The following is a 21,431-nucleotide window of genomic DNA, read 5'->3' as shown; positions in this document are numbered from 1 at the left end:
AGGAACTCTGAAAGGTAATCCTAAAAACCTACAAAAGGCTGACTGGATTTGTAAGGGTACCAGAAAAAAACCCATATGAAGTAATGCAAGTTGTCAGCTAAGTTTCCCTGCCCTTGCCCACAAAACTAGGTTATTCCTTAAGCACAACTAAAAACTAAGTTTTGGTATTTCAACTTTTATACGGTGAACAGATGTAATTACTGCACACAGTTACAACACAAAACACACTTACTAATTGTATTTTCTGGTCTGTCATTTCAAAGATGGCCTTCAAGCTCTGCAAAAGTGTTGAATTACAGTTTTCAAAGTGGTGTGGCCTAATTCTACAAAATTTCTCAGGAAATTGAGGTTCATCATCTTTATCAGATGCCAGGCAAAACAGCAGGATATCATGAATCTTACTTGGTAATTTTCTGTTCTTTTTTTCTTTTCTGGTTTCACGTAATAAAACCCAGTATGTTTTCTTGTTAAATACAGGCCTCTGTATTTTAGCAAAAATGTCTGTTTTGCCAGGTACTGCTTAAACATACGGCTACGTTATATAAATACTTGATTTTTGTATGCAGTCAATCTGTCTGGTTAAATTGGAAATTTTTCATATAAATATATTGGATGTATATAGTCATGCATGTTCCTCACTGCAGCTATAGTCCTTCAAGCTCTGTTAGGTATATTAATATTTGATCCCTTTTAATTCTTTAAGATTTCTCTACATAATGCTACAAATAGTAAGTAAATGTAATCAAAATGTAATCAAGTAGAGCCAGTGATAAATCCTCAGTTTGGTTTTTGGTTTTGTGTTTGGTTTTTTTTTTTTCCACAGAGAATGTATAACCTCGTCACTTCTGATCACATAACACCTCTGTGGAAACTCCAGTTGCTGCCGAGATGGGAAAGTAATGGTAAAAAAATATCCAAAGACATTGTTAGCAGCTTCTAATGAAGGACAAGAGAAGCCAGTGTCATGTAACTAGCCAGTTCTCTCTGCATCATCAGCTATTACTGAGGGCACACAAGGTGAAAGGACAGATGGATTTTCAAAAGTGCCTAAGGGAGTGAGGAACTGAAATATCAGTGATTTCAATGGTAATTAGAACGTACTATACTTAAGACTTGATCTCTACCAATAGCTCCAGGAGCCTTTAATATCCTGTTAAATCTGGCTATAAATGACCTACCTGTCATTGCCACAGCCACAGGCCGGCATTTTGATGTCCACCCATATTCCTGCCACTCAAACAACTCATGTCAATGTAAGCCCTGTTGAATTGCCTCTTCCCTTGACCTAAAACTCTCTCCTGAAACCCCCATTCTAGGAGAAAAGTTGTGAAGGGAAGGGGCAATGTATCCTGCAGAGCATTCTGGCAAACACCTCACAAAAATAAAGTAATTTTGTAGGCTCTGGAGAAAGAAACTTCAATTTCCAGCTGTGACAGAGGATAAACAAGAAAATGAGGCTCCCTCCTTCTGTTTCCATTGCTCATTTCCTCCATTTGTCCAAACCACTGTTATCTTCAAATTCTCCTTAATCCCTTTTGATCATCTTTAGGGCCACCAAATAGTTCCTGAAAGATTAGCAGTCACATCAATAGTTGGCAGTGAAGTCCGTGCCCTACTTTGTAACCTGAAGTGCATCCTCATTGGGAAGTGCTAAAGGAAAAAGCTTTTTATGTCACCTTTTCCCAGTAAATCCATGCACAGCATCATATTATGTCTTCTCACATATTGTGGCTGCTACATAAGAAAAAGTAAGGAGCCTGTGGTATAGAAACTCTGGCCAATCTGGGTGTTTAACTGACTTCAGGGTCAAAGGAGAGTAGGAACTAAAATTTCTTTGCAGATCTTTACATTTGCTACTTAATTGGTACAATTTGCCTGTCTCTACAATGCCAGCCATTTTTAAGGAACTGCATAAATGGTAATAATGATAATGTTTTTATTCAAATAAGGTAATTTTTTTTTCAAAAAGCCTTACATTTTACCCAAAATTACTCATTTGAAGAAGATTTGGTTTAACAGCAACCCAGAGGATTTCTTGCTACTAATAACAGCAACCTCAGTAGAGTTTATTCTTTCAAGATTGAGGCAATCTGACTTTGAATGTCAACCATACACTCTTTAATAAATGATCTTTGTTAGCAAGCAAAACTAACCTTTTTTAACAATCTGACTCACTTCTGAATTAATTTCATTTTGAAAACAAATAATGGATAATTTGGGACTAAGGTTCATTTTGGTAGGATTGCTCTGGGTGAAGCTCTTCCCACCTGTGTTTTTGTTTCTTTATCATGACAAAAATAATTACTTAATATTTACATTGCAGCAACAACATGGGCTTCTCTTAAGAATTAGGTTCTGGTTTAGATTATGTGTGCAAATACACATACATTTGAATTCTGTATCTCGCATTCCCTGCCAATATCTACCGTTTAGCGTATTTACCATCCGGGCCTGAAAATCAACACATCAGGCATGCCCTAAATAGCTCTACAACTTACTTCTATTTTATTCATATTCTATCTTACACCTTGTCTAAAGTGTAACGTTGCTCAGTGAACTTTTAAAAAGCATTAATAGAAAAACCATCCAGATTTAAGGTATATCAAGCCTATGGTGTAAGATAGTCCCTGGGAAAAATTACATTGTAACTGAGTCCATAATTAACACAGTTGGTTCTCTACTTATAATTACTCATATACGTGGTAAAAATAAACAAATATAACACAAAATTTAGGAAAAACAAATATTTCAGGCTACTCAAAGAGCTTTAACTTGTCCCCTGTACCTATCACCATGATACAGTCCTTGAGTGGTCACTGATTATTATTTTTTCCAGAGGGCTCCAGCATTATTCAGTACAGGAGGCAGACAATACTCATTTAGTAAAAGACTGCTCACTATCCTAATTTACTCTCATGCTTCAGTATGTGGACCCCATTTTATATTTAATGTGTATTTCAACTCTTTCTATAAAGACTGCATTTTCTCATTGGATTTTCTATAGTGCTCATTACTACAGTAGATGATTGCTTCATAAATCTACCTATCTTTGCAATACCTCCATGAGGTGGGTATCTGGCATCATCTCCATTCTACAGACTGGATGTTAAGGCTGAAAGATGTTTAGGTTAAAAACACGCATACATTTTCAGTGCTCAGTCTGAGATGCCTACAGGCATTTTTTGTTTTGTTTTGTTTTGGAGGTCAGCATTAGATACATTCAGAGAGAGTGATCACTTATTCCAGTTGCAGCTGTGAATGTTCGGTACTTCCACAGACTGGACCTCTGGGTTTCCAGTTAGGTACCCGGAAAATTAGGATCAAAGTAATGACTGCTCTGTGAAGAAATGGCTTATGAAACCCGGCAAGCACCATGCAGGAATGTGGTTCCAGAGGCAGAGTTAGAATCCAGTTCTCCAGGGGAGCATTCTCCTGCCTTCACTACGAGATCGTTCATCAAACTGCAATTCCTTTCTTCATTTCTAACACAATTTCTGACTTCTACAATAAAATTTGCAGACAATATTCTACTTACACTACATCATTCTGATTTAGCCTGACCCACTCTTCAGTGGCTCCCCAAACTCCTTTAAAAAGAGTGCCCTGCACGTCAAAATCTGAACCTCTGTGTTGAATCTCTCTCTTCTTCTTCACCTTTTATTCCCACAATTTCCACTCAGCAGACTTCTTTTCCCATTTTACTTCTTCACCTTTTCTAATGTAGTTGTTGCTCTAGCTACTGCCTTCTCCCCACTGTGTCTCCCTGCCCTCCCCCACCCCGAAAAAAAATTAGATATAAACTTCTTTCACATTGTCTGGGCAGGAGCAGAAAATAATTGTGGGCATACCACGATCAAATGCAGTGCTCCCAGCTATGGCCAAGATACACAGTTACTGCAGAAGTCCCACCTGGCCTTTCAGCCCCAGTTTGGCATTTACTCAGCCCTTGTGTTTTAGGGGACTTTAAGTTCTTCTAAAATAATTTGTGCTGATGAGCTAGGGTGACAGCTATGGCAAGCTGTTTTGTCATTGTGTGAGCCAAGACCTGTCTGCTCAAAGATCCTTGTACTAATAGTAATTTCCACACTGTGCTGGAATACCCATGTAACTCTATTACAAAGGCTTACTAATGTCTATGTCACTATGTCCGTATTTTAGTTCTGGAGTTATCTCAGTCAGTCCTTGCTTGGGGATCCTTGCATCTTGCTCCCCTCTGTACCAAAGTAATGCTCCCAATATTCCTAAGCTAACTCTTTTTTACCTCTAAGGATGAGAAGATATACTGTATTTTATGCAATAGCTGGAATATGTAAAGTTGTAGATGCAAAACCAAGGTTTGAATGGATGTGATGAACGCATGCTTTCACAGCAACTGGACGCCTCTCTGAGCCTGTCAATGGCCTCTGCCCTTTCTGAGCTCCCATTGCTACCATGCTCTGAATCTACCCGCTCATGGCAATTCTCCAAAAGTGCTGTTGCAGATACTGTGGTCCAAACCAGGAGGCGTTTTGTCGTCACCAGACTTGAGCACAGACATCTGGAGGCCCCGATAACTGAAGTCAGTGAGGTCTGCTCACCTCTGGAGCTCCGTTGCTTTTTAGGTATTGATCAACCTGGCTAGAGAAAATTCCTAACTAGGGCTCCTCAAAGTAATTCCAAAACCCAAAAGGTATGACTTTGGAATGGGCTAGGTTCTGCCAAAACTAAACTGCAAAAATGAATCTTGAACAAAATGTCCTTAAAGACTATAATGAGGGTTTAATTTCTTCTTGTGATTTACACACACCACAGGTTAAAATATAATACCCAGTTGTGTAACTATTTTTCAGAAATTGTCCTGTAACATATAGTAGTTTTCCTGAAGAAAACCTGTTACGCATCCAGAGACATACTGTATAAATGTCTTCTTGTTTGAAGTTCTGAGTAAACAGTTGTATACCTATTATGATAGTGATCTTATTTTAGATTTTAAAAAGTCTAGTAATTGTATCAATCTATATATTAGTAGATTCCACATAATCTCAGTGTATATAGGGGGTATAGAGGTTACAGAAAAAGATAATTGAGTGAACACTGCTTATTAAATTATCATCTGTGACTCTTGGAGAAGCCACAAGAAGAGATCAAAAGTCAGTGCTATTTCCCCCACGCATTTCCCTTGGCATAAAAGAAAACAGTCAACATATGGTACAGAGACCATTATTCATGGATATACATCCACTGCCTCAAGCAATGAAAACCATAAGTGCTCCTAATTCTGCCATTATAATAATTATTATTACAATATCTTCCTTTTAGCATTACCGTTTTGTCACAGAACCAAACCTTCCTCCCTCCTGCCACACTGCTCTAGAGCCTATGTTTGAGTAAGAGTCCTCTGACTTTATATTCTTCACTCTATATAATTCTATCTCTGAAGTTTGGCACCATGTCTGATTCCTCTGTCTCTAATATTGACTTCTCTGTGGTGTTCTGTAGTTCACCCCATATCATAGCTAACAGCATACTATCCTAACAATGTCAAAGCTTAGGCAATATCTGTGGCAATGTTTGATCTCCCTCATCCTAATCTATCATTTTTGCAGGGCCTGGAAGATTTCCTTTATTACTCTAATTTTGTAGTTTTCATACTTCATTCTTGCAGATGACACCAAAATGGAAGGAGTGGCTGATAAGCCAGAGGGTCATGCTGCCATCCAGAAGGACCTTGACAAGCTGGAGAAACGGGCTCACAGAAACATCATGAAGTTCAACAGGGAGTAATGTAAAGTCTTGCACCTGGTGAAAAACAACCCATGCACCAGTATATGCTGCGAGCCACCCATCTGGGAAGCAACTTGGCAGAAAAGGCCCTGGGGTCTGCCAAGTTAAACATGAGCCAGCAATGTGCCCTTGCAGCCCAGAAGGCTAATGGTATCCTGGGCTGCCTTAGGCAAAGTACCACCAGCAGGTCGAGGGAGGTGATCCTTCCCCTCTACTCAGCACTAGTGAGGCCACACCTGGAGTACTGTGTCTAGTTCTGGGCTCCTCAGTACAAGAGAGACATGGACATACTGAAGAGAGTCCAGTAAGGGCCATGAAGATGATTAAAGGACTGGAGCATCTCTCCTGTGAGGAGAGGCTGAGAGAGCTGGCACTGTTCAGCCTGGGGAAGAGAATGCTCAGGGGGATCTTACCAATATGTATAAATACCTCAAGGGAGGGTGCAAAGAGGACAGAGTCAGGCTTTTTTCAGTGGTGCCCAGTGACAGGACCAGAGGCAATGGGCACAAACTGAAACACAGGACGTTTCCTCTGAACATCAGGAAACACTTTTTTTTTTATTGTGAGGGTGACTGAGCACTGGCACAAGTTGCCCAGGGAGGTTGTGGAGTCTCCATCCTTGGAGATACTCAAAAGCCATCGAGACATGGCCCTGGGCAGCTGGCTCTAGGTGGCCCTGCTTGAGCAGGGAGTTTGGACTAGATGAACTCTGATGTCCCTTCCAACCTCAACTATTCTGTGATTCTGTGTTTCTGTTGGACCGCAAGATGGGGATCAGGGGGGTAAAGCCCCTCCCACTGTAAGGGAAGATCAGGTTCGAGACCACCTGAAGAACCTCAATGTACACAAGTCTATGGGACCTGATGAGATGCATCCCAGAGTCCTGAGGGAATTGGCTGATGTAGTTGCCAAGCCACTCTCCATGATATCTGAAAAGTCATGGCAGTCAGGTGAAGTCCCTGCTGACTGGAAAAAGGGGAATGTTGTGCCCATCTTTAAAAAGGGAAGAAAGGAGGACCCTGGGAACTATTGACCTGTCAGCCTCACCTCTGTGCCTGGGAAGATCATGGAACAGATCCTCCTAGAAGCTATGCTCAAGCACGTGGAAGACAGGGAAGAGATTCGAGACAGCCAGCATGGATTCACCAAGGGCAAGTCCTGCCTGACCAACATAGTGACTTTCAATGAAGGAGTAACTGCATCAGTAGACAAGGGAAAAGCAATGGATGTCATCTATTTGGACTTCTGTAAAGTGTTTGACACAGTCCCCCAGAACATCCTTCTCTCTAAATTGGAGAGATATGGGTTTGATGGGTGGACTGTTCGACGGATAAGGAATTGGCTGGACGGTCGCATCCAGAGGGTAGGAGTCAATGGCTTGATGTCCACCATGGAGACATCGATGACAAGTGGTGCCCCTCAGGGGTCCGTACTGGGACCAGTGCTGTTTAATATCTTCATCAATGACATAGACAGTGGGATCGAGTGCACCCTCAGCAAGTTTGCAGATGACACCAAGCTGAGTGGTGCAGTTGACATGCTAGAAGGACAAGATGTCATCCAAAGGGAACTGGACAAGCTGGAGAGGTGGGCCTGTGTGAACCTCATGAGGTTCAACAAGGCCAAGTGCAAGGTCCTGCACCTGGGACCGGGCAACCCCTATATCAGTACAGGCTGGGGGATGAGGGGATTGAGAGCAGCCCTGCGGAGAAGGACTTGGGGGTACTGGTAGATGAAAAGCTGGACATGAGCCAACAATATGCGCTTGCAGCCCAGAAAGCCAACCGAATCCTGGGCTGCATCAAAAGCAGCGTGGCCAGCAGGTCGAGGGAGGGGATTCTGCCCCTCTACTCTGCTCTGGTGAGACCTCATCTGGAGTACTGCATCCAGCTCTGGAGCCCTCAGCCTAAGAAGTACATGGACCTGTTGGAGCGGGTCCAGAGGAGGGCCACAAAAATGATCCGAGGACTGGAGCACCTCTCCTATGAGGACAGGCTGAGAGAGTTGGGGTTGTTCAGCCTGGAGAAGAGAAGGCTGTGAGGAGACCTTATTGCGGCCTTCCAGTACTTAAAGGGGGCCTATAGGAAGGATGGGGACAATCTTTTTAGCGAGGCCTGTTGTGATAGGACAAGGAGTAATGGTTTTAAACTAAAGGAGGATAGATTTAGGCTGGATATAAGGAACAAATATTTTACAATGAGGGTGGTCAAGCACTGCAACAGGATGCCCAGAGAGGTAGTGGAGGCCCCATCCCTGGCAACATTCAAGGTCAGGTTGGACGGGGCTCTGAGCAACCTGATCTAGTTAAAGCTGTCCCTGCTCACGGCAGAGGGGTTGGGCTAGATGACCTCTAAAGGTCCCTTCCAACCCAAAGCATTCTATGATTCTATGTTTCTGTGACTCTCCCTACTCTGTTTTTTAGAGTAGAACCATTAGAGTTCTGTAGCTCTATATTTATTAATAGCTGTATGAATATCTCAATTAACACGAAATGTTTTATGAGCCAGTATTGATTCAATTACCAACAGGTTGCTATTAATGGCAAAAGTGTTCATATGGTTCCAACTGGTCACCAAAAATTGCATACCATGTAAAATATGATGCTGCCTGTCATGACAAAAGAGACACAAACGGATAAAGCTTACAAATGAAGCATTCTAAGAGCACAGAGAGGGTCTCATAGAAAATGATGATGAGCTTTACGTAGTAGGTTCATTGTTAGAGTGCTTATGGGGAATATCAAGAGATGCAGGTTTAATTCTCTTTTCTGCCTGAAGGGATTTAAACCCACATCAATTACCTCACAGCAGACTGCCCCTGCTACCAGGCTGTAAAATACTCTGGGGTAGGACTTCCTCAGTCCCTCTGTTAAAATTGTTCCACCTGGGATGAATCAATAACTATTTATTAGAGAAGAAACTAGTACCAATTCTCACTGTCTCATCCCAAACTGGCTACAGGGTTGTATTCTCAACCAACAGGCCAATGAATATTTAATTATCTCATGCAAAGTGCAATACAATACCTCTGAAATACAGAGCCTCATTCCTTCACACTCTTTAAGCCTAGTTTTTAACACATTTTTCTCATGAAAGATGGATAAAGAGGATTGGAGTCACTAGATGAGTGATTTCAACCCATGGTCTCACATTCTACAGGCAAATGCAGCAATAGTACTCCAAAAAGGAGAAATTCTGGGGAAAAAATGAAGTTGTCGAGATAAAATTACTGTATTGTAATATAACTGAATATGATGGAGACAAAGTTGCAGCGGCAGCCAAAATGCTGGCCTTTCTTATTAGGACTTGACTTTGCAATTTTACCATTCTTTTCTACAGCTCAGTTGACCTGAAAACATAAACATACTCCTTATATTCAACAGTCACAGCTACCATGAATAAAATGGAAATGAAGAGATGGGTAGATACTTTGCAGGAGGGATCACAAATATATTATTTTTGCCTTTGTTCTTTGGTAAGAAAGGAAATCTATAAGCAAAAGACATTCAAAATAATGGCAGTGTTGTAAAAGTTAAGAGATTCTGGTCATTCTCACCCTGCCTTCTTGTAAACCACTCACCATTGCTTATAATCAGCGTCACAGTTGCAGTAGTACTTGGGATCAGTACAGTTGCGTTCGATGCCACAGGCACATTTTTGAATGCCAGGTCCTGATCCGCCCCAATAGTAGTGCTTCTCATTGGCTTTTCCAACCCACCAGGTATATGGATTCCCTTCTGCAAGGAATGAAAATGCAAGGTTATGATGCATCAAAGAGGTAGAGCTCTGTAACACATTAATTGGGCTCAGATGTTTAATATGCAGATGTTAACAACACATAACTGGACAGCCATCCCATATTTCTGGCAAACAGATTCATTCATTACTATTGAGCAATTGAAAGGACCTTGCCAGGTAAATAAAACATATTTTCTTTTCTGTATTCATGCAACTTATAATGATTGAAATTAATTAAATATTTTTTATCTTGTATACTCTTTGTTTAGCTTTTTAATTGTTCTCAGTTTATATAATGAAAAAACGTGGGCAGGTTCCATAATTATTCTCAATTAATTTTGAATTCATATAGTAAGCTATCAGATGGATTAGTCAATATTTGTCCACAAATGCTGCAAAGAAAGATGCACTCATTTTCCCTCTTCTTCTTTTTAATAACAGCTTTTAATTGGAAATTAATCTGTCTTCACTGGAAAACAAACTTGTTCATCATGCTCTCTCCAGCTGGTCCAAAGCAAAGCGTAAAGAGATATTATCAAACTCCAAAAGCATCTTAATAATTTTTTAAAAATGTATTTTTTTTTTTTATTTAATACTTGAGCAAAGGTGATCTGAACTTTGACATAATCATATTTCTTGGCATTGGGTCTGTAACTTGATATTTTCCTATATTGCTCTAAGTTTATTTCTAATGCTTTTGGACTAACTAAGCTTCATATGTGTAAATAAATAAATAAACCCCCTCTACTTTAATTTCTAATTTGAAAAAAACACCCTTACTGAAAAGTTTCTTTTTATTCTTCCAGCTCAGCACGACACTTAAATATAAGCTTAACTTCAAACCCATGTGAGTAACATAATCAATCTCAATGTACTTATCTTAGTGATTTCTCACATCTAGAAAACATGATTGAACTCAGCCTTTAAACATGTTTCTTTAAATGCCTTTTTCCCTCATCTAATCTGCTGCTGGTATTTTCTCATTAAATCAAAGAAAGCTTTTTTTCATGAAATTCACTTGTTAATAGATTTTACAAGCAAATCCTACATAATAGGTATTGTACTTTTCATAATTTTCTGTTTGTGCATCTCACTTACTTGTCTCCTAAAAACTACATCCATAATCCTAAAAATAGTAACTTCACAATTAGATTTGATTGTCTAGACCATAAATCTACTTATCCCAGACATATGTTGAAAGCAATTCACACAGAACTCTAAAGAAAATCAAATTCCAGAGACAGAGCAACCAAATATCTGCATACATGTTTAAAAAAACACCAAAACCCAAAAAGACACAGCTCTCTGAAAACATTTGCTTTGTTCAATGCTTTTGAATTGTTAAACATCATATAAAACACCACTACTGAAAATACAGTAATGTGAAAAATCTGTGGCGGCTGAAGGTTTTTATTAGATGTTACTATGCTGCACAGTATGACCATTCAGCTCCAGTGCTAACGCGATGGGTATGGTAGTAGCGTGACTTGATTCTAGACTCTAAATTGGTCATTTTAGCTTCTATGACTCAATTATCATGGAACTAAGTGCTGTCAGGTAGAAGAGGGTGCCATGTGAATGCTGCAGCAGCATTTCCAACCTGCAGTACAATCTATCAGATATGAGAGTACGTAGTTCTGGCTTTCAAAAGATTATTTAATAAGCATTAAGGGTAAATGTTATCTTTCCACAGTGAATGACAGAAGCGCTTTTATTGATACAGGACCCAACTACAGCATTAATGATATTTGAAGCTCCTATTGTATTTTTTTTCTCTCATCTTTGAAGTTAGTTCTTATGCTGTGGTGGAAATGCTGTACTTTTGACTCTTAGTCAAAATTCTCTTTGTTTACACCCTTTCTGTCAAGCGAAGGATTGCACGATTCAGTCAGCAAGCACTTCACCGGGAAGCAAAACTGCTAATTAAATCACCAGAAGAAAATAAATTACTCAGAATTGTCAAAAAGAGGACTGAAAAATCAGAAAGAGGTAGAAATTACTAAAGCAGATGAAAGTGATAGCAGAATTACAGACTACAGTGATGGGTCTCACAGCCCACTATGACAGACACAAACAGGGCGTGTTTTAACTCATTTAAATGGCAAATGGCATATAGTTTTAAACCCAGAATGTATTCTAGCATAGACAGAGACATTTTTCACATCTATTGTTTTCAGTGTGCATATAGACTAGCTAGGGATCTGGCCCCGTTTGGACGCATGCTTCTTCATTCTGAAGAAAAGACCTACCCGCAGGCTTAGGAACACAAATGAATTTAGGAAGATACTAACATGCATGATTAAATTTCCAGAAAGGTCAAGGAAGGAACATATGATTTTAGGGGCTTTGCATTCAGCACAGATTCTGCTAGCCATCCCCACAACCAGAAATTCCAGCACTGCTCTTCTGGATACCACCAACAGTCTGTAATTACCCAGCATACTGTGCTACAGCTTGCAACAGAGGGGACCTTAGTAGACAGCTCTCATTAGCTGGCTACCATGCAGTGGGGCAGACTTTCCATTAGGACATAACTTCATGCACTGGAATAGGGTGAGCTGCACACCAGACCACCCTGCACCACAGTGGTCCATGCAGAAGGCTCTGGAGCTCCTTGATAGTCTGTGGTTAATAAAAAAAAAAAGGTGGGGAGACACTGTTGTATCCCATCATTCTGTGCCAGCCAAATGAGAACAGCCCTTTGTGGCCATCCTGCTTCATGTCAGCCAAGAAAAAGAAGAGCAGCATTTTGTCTAGAGTTCATAAGCTCCAAATCAGGAATGCTATGCAGGTATACTGCAGACACCAGTATGACTGGGTATAACAAATCGTAAAAACCTGCATTGGCGAGACTAAAAGAACAATAGAAAAGAAAGGCTAGAAGGGAGAAGGATGTATCATGCAGGTAAAAAAATACTTAGAAATAGGATGACTCTTCCCCTCTCACATTTCACCCTGTTTTATAGCTCTATAGTCTCCTTTTGAGGATGTGAATCCTTCTGCTTCAGAGCCCTTTGATTATTTTTTCCGCTTTGGAAGCTATTGGAAAGGACTGATCCAAGTAGTAGTAGTAGTGCACTCCAACACGAAGACTGATCGTTAATGGATACAATTCTAAGCATCAGACTATTTTATCATACATGATTATTCTGCTAAAATGCTATCAGTCTTATGGCATTAAAAGTATATAAATTCAGTTTAAGGATAAAAACCAGTAGAGGCAAAAAGTTTTTATATAAAAAGTTGTCAAGTGTATTGTGATGACAAGTAATACCAGAAGATATTTCTTCTGTTCTTGAAGTTATCTTTTCTTATCATAGGAACAAATTTTGAGTCATAGGATAGCTTTGTTGTTGTCATTAATTGACTGCTTTTTTCCCCAAGCTTTTGTGGACAAACAGCATCATGAGAAGAAGGATCAGGAGAGATACTCTCTGACTGCCTTGGGATTTTGGTTAGAATCAAGTCTTGATGCAGAACTTCTTCTTTGGGACCAAAAGAGCTCTCCTTTGAGGGCTGCTGCAGGAAGTGTTTAAGTTTATGTGTACTAAGTTATGACCAGGATGCCTTTCCATTTCCCTTCTTGAAGAGAAGCCACTTGCAAGGTGTTGTGTGCTTATTACTCAGTCACTTAGCAGAAAAGTAATGATGGTAGTTAAAATGTAGATACAAAGAAAATGGACAAAGATACCCAGCTTTTAGGAGGTTCATTAACTTTACGGACAAAGTTAATAGCCATGGTGTGAGAACAGTCTTCTAAGGGCAAAATGGCTGATCTTATTTTAATGGGGCATGTGGACACAGGAGTATGGCCAGAACATCAGATTCAAACCATATTTTTAGTGATTCAGATCTCTCTCACAAAAAAGCCTTTAACTTTTATATACAATACAGTTAACCATGGTTGCAATGGCTTTGCAGTGCTGGACTTTGATTAAAATTAATGCAAAATATGAGTTTCTATTTAAATCCATGTACAAAGTTAGCCTAGATCTGCAGTTATTAAATCAAAGTATGTAAAGCATCTGGTCATCAGTGTTTTCTATCAAGAAGTGCTCCCCTTCTACAGAATATTAAGAAAAATGTAAAGGACTAAGGCAACTTCTTTGTATTCTCGCAGATCTTTCAGTGTCATAAAAAAGCGATCTTTTTCATCTCATAAATGTATCTTTGTGTGAACTATTTCATTTAATATAAAAACATACCAAACCAAAGTTAATGTAGTATGAACAGAAGTCTTAACAGTCAATAATATATTTATTTCTAACATAGCCAAACAGTCTCAAAATGTATAACTTTTGAAAGCACACTTTATATTCTACTGAGCATTTAATAAAACCAATTGCGTTTATTATTTTTAAATGCAACTGATTAATAAAAATGGCATTACTTTCAACATTTTAGGGCTGTTGTTTCAAAGCTGTTCAGTACCAGTAACTGAAGCTGCAATACCAAGAGAACTCAGATTAGGGAGCTGAATAAAGCGGACAGATGCGCCATGGCACTCTGCATTCAGTAGGCTCCATTCAGAATACAGCCCTCAGAGGGCTGATGACTGTATTTCTTATTTGTAAACTCCCTGGGGAAGCTAAATGCTTCTCTTTGATTCACCATCTCCTCCCCGTAGCAAATTTTCCTCCAGTTTCTTCCTTCTTCCTTCATTAGAAGACAGCACTTTTTGCAACAACGATCTGCAAAGCCTGGCTCACTCCCATGGCTACTGAAGGAAGACTGGAAGTGTGTTGCTTCTGCTGAAAGGGAGGAGGCTGTTCTCCACTCCAGAAATTATTCTTATGTGTCTTCTGCAACTTTTGGAAACAAAGGAGCAACAGCGGTGACTATCCAAGGCTCTTCCCTTGGTCCTCTGACCCAGCTCTTTTGCATTCCTAGCACTTTATTTTGGGAAGAATAGCAACAGAAATTAATATTTATTGATATTAATTATATATTTATTAATATTATTAATATACTGCTAAGAACATGGCCCATCTTGCCTGGAGTTCTGTGCCTGACAGGGGCAATAGGAGGCAATATTTAGAGAAAAGATCTGAGTTTGGCTGTTACTTGGGGTTGATTACCTTTGCACTCCATCAGCATCAATTCACTGTGTTAAGCATGCTATAGGGTATATTTCTGCCTGTTCCTGTTACTGTCTGTTTATAGATCCACTGCCCATGAATTTGCCTGATTCGTTTCTGCACCTGTATATTCTATCTGCATCTGCAGCTTCTTCTGGTGAATCAAAGCAAACTACAGCTTGCTCTGGATAAGGATTACCTTGCTTCTGCCTGTCAGGAAATTTTCCTGACCTCTAGCTGGTCCTTAAAATCAAAGGGAATGGTTTATAAAGAAAGGCTAGGAACACTTTCAAACTGAAGCCAATGGCTCAGAATGTCTGTAAAATAAGACCGGTGAAAACTGCTCATTGGGCACCCTGCCTAACTTTAACGACTACATTTAGCTGATCCCCTGCAAGCAATTAGGTGTTAATTTACTGGAGTGGATAACTTTGAATTGAATTTTTTTTTTTTTTTTAATGGAACCATTCCAGTTATCCATTAATACTACAGAATCCCTAATAAATACTAGGGAATGTCAACAACAATCACAGAATGTGTGTAATTGTTATTATTTTCAGGAAAGATTCTTTTGTTCACTTCTTCACTTCTTTGTTAATGGAACTGATTAAAACACCACAGGTTGAATTAATTGCCCAGTTCTTGTTATTGGCAGAATAGGCCCAAAGATATCTTTCAAAAATGTACTGCAATTTTGGAAGCCTAAATTAATCATAGGTAGAAGTGAAAGCTATTTCCTAGGGATACTATACAATGATGAAATTAAAGACAAAACTTCAAAAAAAGTCAATCTGCACATGTGGAAAGGCAGGTATAATTCTATTTTTGAATGAAATATATTCTTTACATGTGCATTTTGCATTAAGCTACACTATAACATACAGGTACCTTTAGCCTCACACAAGGGTAACTTGATTTTAGGTCATGGTTCTTTAGAGCCTGTGCAGGAATTCTACCTGATATTGCATTGAAGAAACAGGCACTGAAAGAATAATTTTGTCACTGTTTGAAAAGTTCAGCATGCTAATATGGCTGTGTGCTTCATGGCTTTCACCTTGCTTCTTATTGCATTCTTTTCTCCTTACACCATCAGCAGCATCTATTCCACTCAGGTCAAATCATTTCTATGAACACTGTGAGCCATTTATCTCAGCTTTTGAAGACTCAGTATTTGGAAAAAATAAGCAAACGTGGTTTGACGTCACTCATGCATTAAGTACGTCCACATGTTCCAACTTAGAATTCTTGAAGTCAAGGGTGTCAAAGCTGGGTAGGCTTTGCTGACCTGTTTATTTTGTGCTGATTTTATTTTGCTCATCTTTATTACTATGTATATGCTTAGGGCCAATATGAAGCTGATTAGACACTTTGCAGGTTTGCTGCCCCTGCCTCGTGTCTCAGACGTGTCCACCTAGACTGAACGTGCAGCTGCTGCTGAGTTTCATGGCAACAGCAGAAACTCCTAACTGAAGATGCTCAACTGCAGAGCAGAGTCTGCTCCTGCTTGCACCCCAGGCGGATTGTGAGCAAGCTGTGTCAGTTTAAGTGATCACCCGGAAGGCCAAATTATTTGAAACTGAGAGAACAGACCTGAGAGAAGAGTTTGGCTGGCTGGTTACATTTCCAGATTTCAATCAAAGTACCTGTGCAGAAAGTGACTTCTTATGTGAACTTTCTAAGATAAAATGACAATTCATATATAATATCTGTATGTGATAGTACTGAGATTAGGGTTTTTTAATTAATATTTTTTTGATTTTCCATTTTTTCAGTAATACTTCTTGCTCTCTATTGCATTGTGCAATTGTTGTGGTTTAACCCATCACGCAGCTAAACACCACACAGCCGTTTGCTCACCCCTCCCGCAGTGGGATGGGGGAGAAAATAAAAAAAAAAAAAGGTAAAACTTGTGGGTTGAGATAAAGACAATTTAATAGGACAGAAGAGAAAGGGAAAATAATAATAATGATAAAAGAATATACAAAACAAGTGATGCACAATGCAATTCTCACCACCTGCTGACTGATGCATACCAAATACTGCTGATGGTTTTACCTTGAAATATTCAAAGGAACATTTTCAACTAATTTTGTCCCAAATCTCAGTAAAATCAATATAACGCACCCTAGTGACTGTTTTCTTAAGAGCACCTAGGAATTCTTTGCTGTCCTTTTCCTCCAGAGCCATAAAGTAGTACATTTTGCAGTGCAGGCAAGAATAACCATCTCCATAACACAAACTAGAAGAACTTCTATGACCTTCAAGATCAGGAACTAGATTCAGATGTTCAGATGCCCTGCCAGGAGCCCTGGCATGAGAAGACTCCTGCGATCAGTCCTCACCATACTTCTTAGGCTTCAGTTTTCTTTCAGTACCTAAAGACTGGCCTAACTGACAAGAGCCTAAATTTTCTCATTTATGTCCAGTAAAGACAGAGAAGAAGGGAACCTGTGTTCAAGTGCTTGAGAAACAAAATTACTGCCACTTACTGGTGCTCATGGCTCACACTGATGGCTACTGCATGAAAGTGTTCTCATGTGCCCATATATTTGCCTGCTAATTTTTCAGAGAACATATTTCATATATGTATATATCAATTTCAAAATACAAAGCAGCAAATACAGAATTTTAGCCTAGATACTAGACATCTGGTTAAAGCATCTTTTCAGTAAGGCAACAGGGGTACTCCTGGTTATTGAATAGCAGTCTGTATGTTTGTTCTAGTATCACAACTGCTTCTTAAAATTTCACTGCCTGGATCCACAAAAATGTAGGCAAAGATGACTTTTCTTTCAGAATTAGCAACCTATAAAAAAGATCAGGAGGGAGAACTGTCATATGGGTGTCCAATGGCATCTTATGAAAAAGCTGTCTGACAGCTTTATTTTGCCATTGGAGAGATTTACTCTTCGCCCCAGCTCATGAAAAGCTAGTACAGTACAAATTATTTTTCCCCTTGTCAAGACTCATATTCCAAGCTGCAGCACTACTAACCAAGCCTGACTTGCTATTTTTCTTGGAATCAAATCTCAGTGGTGAGATTTAGCTTGGGAAAGCAGCTGTCGGATGTCCTTGTATGCTACTATTTGCTGGGTTTTGAAGTTAATTCATTATAAAATCACCACAGTCCCTACTATCAACAACACAGTGTGCCAGGCTTGCTGGTGTTCCAATTAATTGTGTACTGTAAATTCACTGGATCATTTAAGGCCAAAGAACAGTGTCTTTGCTTTAAGGTATGCTATGGGTAAAAGGAAAAGTAAGTACTTCTAAACAATAAAATGTCATTCAAGGGATAAAAAGAACATATACATATATAAGTAGTCTACAAAAAGAGTTCACTACAATTTTTAGTCTGTGTGCTGAAACAATAGGCTTAGTGCGTTTGTTCCGGGACATACAGGATGTCTAAATTGCAGTTAGAAAGTGTAATTGCAGTATGAATAGGCTTTTCACAGCTAGCACTACCCCAGGAAGCTCAGGTGGCAGCAACAGCAAAGCTGGTGAAGTCTGGATATGAGCTTACAGCTCACCCTGAAGTTTGCCCAGCCACGTCATGATAAAATGCACTTTTCCATGTCATGGTCTTGCAAAGAACATACTAACAATAAATCAAAGGATTGCATTATTTCACTAAAGGGGGGAATGTCTTTTTGTGACCAGTTGGTAAAGTTACCTCTACCCCACCTCAATGGACAGGTAAACAGCATACACACATGCGCATACCCATTACCACTGACACTTTGCAGGTTCATGCAAGCAAAAGGTCCTGAATTATTTAACTTCTTAAAAAGGACACAAAAAATCCCAGAGACTTGCTGATGATATTTCAACAGTAAGGGGATGCATTTTGAAGTTTTCTATAGCAAAAGCCTCATCTTACAGCAGAGATCCATTGGGAAGATTACAGAAATTGTGATTATTAGCACAACAATGATTACTCTTTTAGCAGTATGATTTATAGGGGACTGTAAAATCAAACTCAAATTATTATACCAGACTGAGTGCAAAGAGAGGGTCATTTAAGCTGGCATTCAATACATTATGTGGAAACAGGGCAAATGCAAAAATAAGTTCTGTAAAACATTCAGTCAATGATACTGTGATCATATTTTTAGATTAATTCCCTTGCTGTTAATATATAATGAAGACAATCAAAACATTCCTTAAATAAATTTAAAATAGCTAAATAATTCTTGGGATCTTGCTTTGCACACCCACATAGGAGTGCCTTTAACCTATACGGAGAAGAAAATAGACAACATTCTCATGTGTACCTACATCATTCAGCACAGAGTGTCTTTCTGGTCCATTTTATCTGATTTGCAGTAGTAACAGCCTACATGGAACTAAATATGACAGCTCCTTAAGAGCTGATGCCATTATTTTGCTAACAAATGAACTAAAACTAACAAGATCCCAACGTAAATTAAGCTACAACTCCTGGTGAGCAGAACTGATGAAAGCTTTTCCTGCAAGCAGTCTTTCCTCAGAGGTGCCATACCTCTCTCAAGCATTTCTCCTTTCAAATTGTTGCTCCCTGCCCCCAAGCACAACCCAGCAGTAGTTTAAGTTGAAAGAAAAAAGCCATTACAAGAGCCAGAAGGACTTCAGGCTTCTCTCCACCCATGAGAATTTAATATCTGGCACTTCATACGGAACATGGACCGTGGCACAACTGGAAATTGGTTTCGGGGAGCACAAGGGTTTTCTTTTGTTGATGAGACTGCTGCAGCAGCTACTGCTGCTGTCAATTTTCTTTCCCCACTGACCCTTGAGGAACCTCAAAAGAATCAGCTTTACCTCTTGCTTTCCATTGTGCCTTCACTGCTGTATTGAGAGCCATGAATTCTTGATAACACTGATACTCCTATGGCAGATCTCACAAAATGTGTCTCTCTTTTTTCTACTTTTTTTAAAATTACACAGTGTGTATGCACAGTTTTGAAGCCACAACTAGCACTAACATATGAATACAGACATTAGCCTGTTTGCATGGTAGCCACACTGCTCCCTAACCAGCCACCATTCCAAATCTGGAAGGTATCCGATCCTTTGGAAATAAAAATGACACAAAACATGTATTACTATGACTTGTAATGTGCTGTGCTCCATACAACAGCAATGGATTTCAAATGAGGAAAAAATGCCCAGATGAGCCTCAGCACTGAGGCTTACAGCTGGCTGACTATCGAGCATATTCAAATTGAAATAAAGGAAGCTATACTACACAAACCCCATCATTCTGGGACCAATAAAGATTAAAGCCGGAGGTCCAAAACCAAGCCATCTGTTAAGCAAGGGCTATTTGAGACAGAAATGGGACGTGTAAAAGAATAACACTCCCAAACAAGCCCTCCTGTCAGAATGCATTTTCATCCTTTTCAAGTTTCTGCAGTCCAAACCCTGTCATTTCCCAAGGCTTTTGCTGTTTGAGATTAACCTGTAAATTATTACAGACTATTATATCCTCTTATTAAAAATCAGACAAATGTATGAATAACCTTTTAAAGGGTATACTTAGTACACACAGATTTTAGAAGTTGTATGAGATAATAATGATGATGTTGCTACAGAGAAGTCTAAACAAATACAAATTTCAGTGTGAAAGGGGACAAGCAGGAAAGTGGAGTAATTGACTTACATGTGTGATGTGTTGTCTTCAGCTTAATCTGGAGAAAACTGTCTTTGCATCCAATGTTGGGATACGAAATGAAAACAATCAGAGCCCTTTTTAGCTGATCATTTGTCAGACTTGGTGATGGGCTTGTGTTTTGCTATTTAGACGGTTTCTCTTCTAGGTCAGGTTGGGTCTCATGGCTACTGTAAGAACCACGTCTCTATTGATTTCTGAGAAACAGACACACATATTGATTGGGACTGACAAGTGGAAAGGTTAGGTGATGTGTTTTACATTGTCAAGCTTCCACCTCCTACAGTTTGAGCTCAGGGCACTCTTTTTCCTTGATGAAGCTTGTTTCATCAGTCCATTCAAGCACATTAATTCTCACACGTGGGCTTCAGATTTCTCTACGGGAAAATAGATATTGGCTAATGACGCACTTTATTGAAGACCTAATAAGATATTATGATAATCTCTTATTCTATGAGTTGAAATGGCATTTCTTAACTATCATTATATACTCACAGGGCAGAGGAATTACACTGATGAAGTGTATGGAGCACTAGTTGCAGTATTAACAGTAGAAACAGAACTCAAATTTTACTGGCTGCTGCAAAACTTGATTGTGAAATCTTACATTACTGCACTGATGCGAAGAATTATTTCCCCTGGTTTGTGTGATAGAGTTTAAGTCCCACACTCTAGAGAGAGAATGACATGTTGGTGAAGACAACATCAACTGTTTTTCCCTTGGTCAATTCTTTGGACTCCTTTTGCTCTGGCATACAGTTTTCTTTTGTCAGGACCAGGAGTTTACCTCCCTGTCTGCAAGGCCAGGTTGCTAAGACATCTCTTTGAGAAGCCTCAGCTGACTCTGAAGCTTCTCCAGAAAAAGCTGGAGGAAGCTTCAGCAGAGACTCCCCCCCAAACAGCTCTGCCAGGAAGACTCACTGGGGGCTCCCCCCCTTCCTTGGCAGCTCCTTTGAGGATGATGCTCTCCAGCATGTTCCCACCTGAGTGACATCGCAGCTGCATTGCAGCCATGGACCCCTCTGATTCAGACCCAGGCCCAATGGACTGCCTTCCTGGCCTGACCTTGGACCTGCCTTGTCACCATGGACTTGCTGGTCTTTGTCTGAACCTGGCCATTGTCTCTGGACCTGATCCTGACCATGACTTGATATGGAAATGCCTTCTTCAAATACTGGTATTAATGAGAACAAACTGGAT

General features: G+C 39.7%; 1 protein-coding gene across 1 annotated transcript in view; it reads right to left on the bottom strand.

Moving 5' to 3' along the window:
• Positions 1–21,431, bottom strand: part of CNTNAP2 (contactin associated protein 2) — a 1,215,771-nt gene that overhangs the window by 204,807 nt on the left and 989,533 nt on the right. The window contains exon 14 of the mRNA XM_075728323.1: positions 9,343–9,499. Within this exon, the coding sequence (XP_075584438.1) occupies positions 9,343–9,499 (157 nt within the window). The remainder of the gene's footprint in view (positions 1–9,342; positions 9,500–21,431) is intronic.

This window comes from Pelecanus crispus, chromosome 2 (genome assembly GCF_030463565.1).
Source record: "Pelecanus crispus isolate bPelCri1 chromosome 2, bPelCri1.pri, whole genome shotgun sequence".
NCBI lineage: Eukaryota > Metazoa > Chordata > Aves > Pelecaniformes > Pelecanidae > Pelecanus > Pelecanus crispus.
This window is presented reverse-complemented; position numbering and strand designations above follow the sequence as displayed.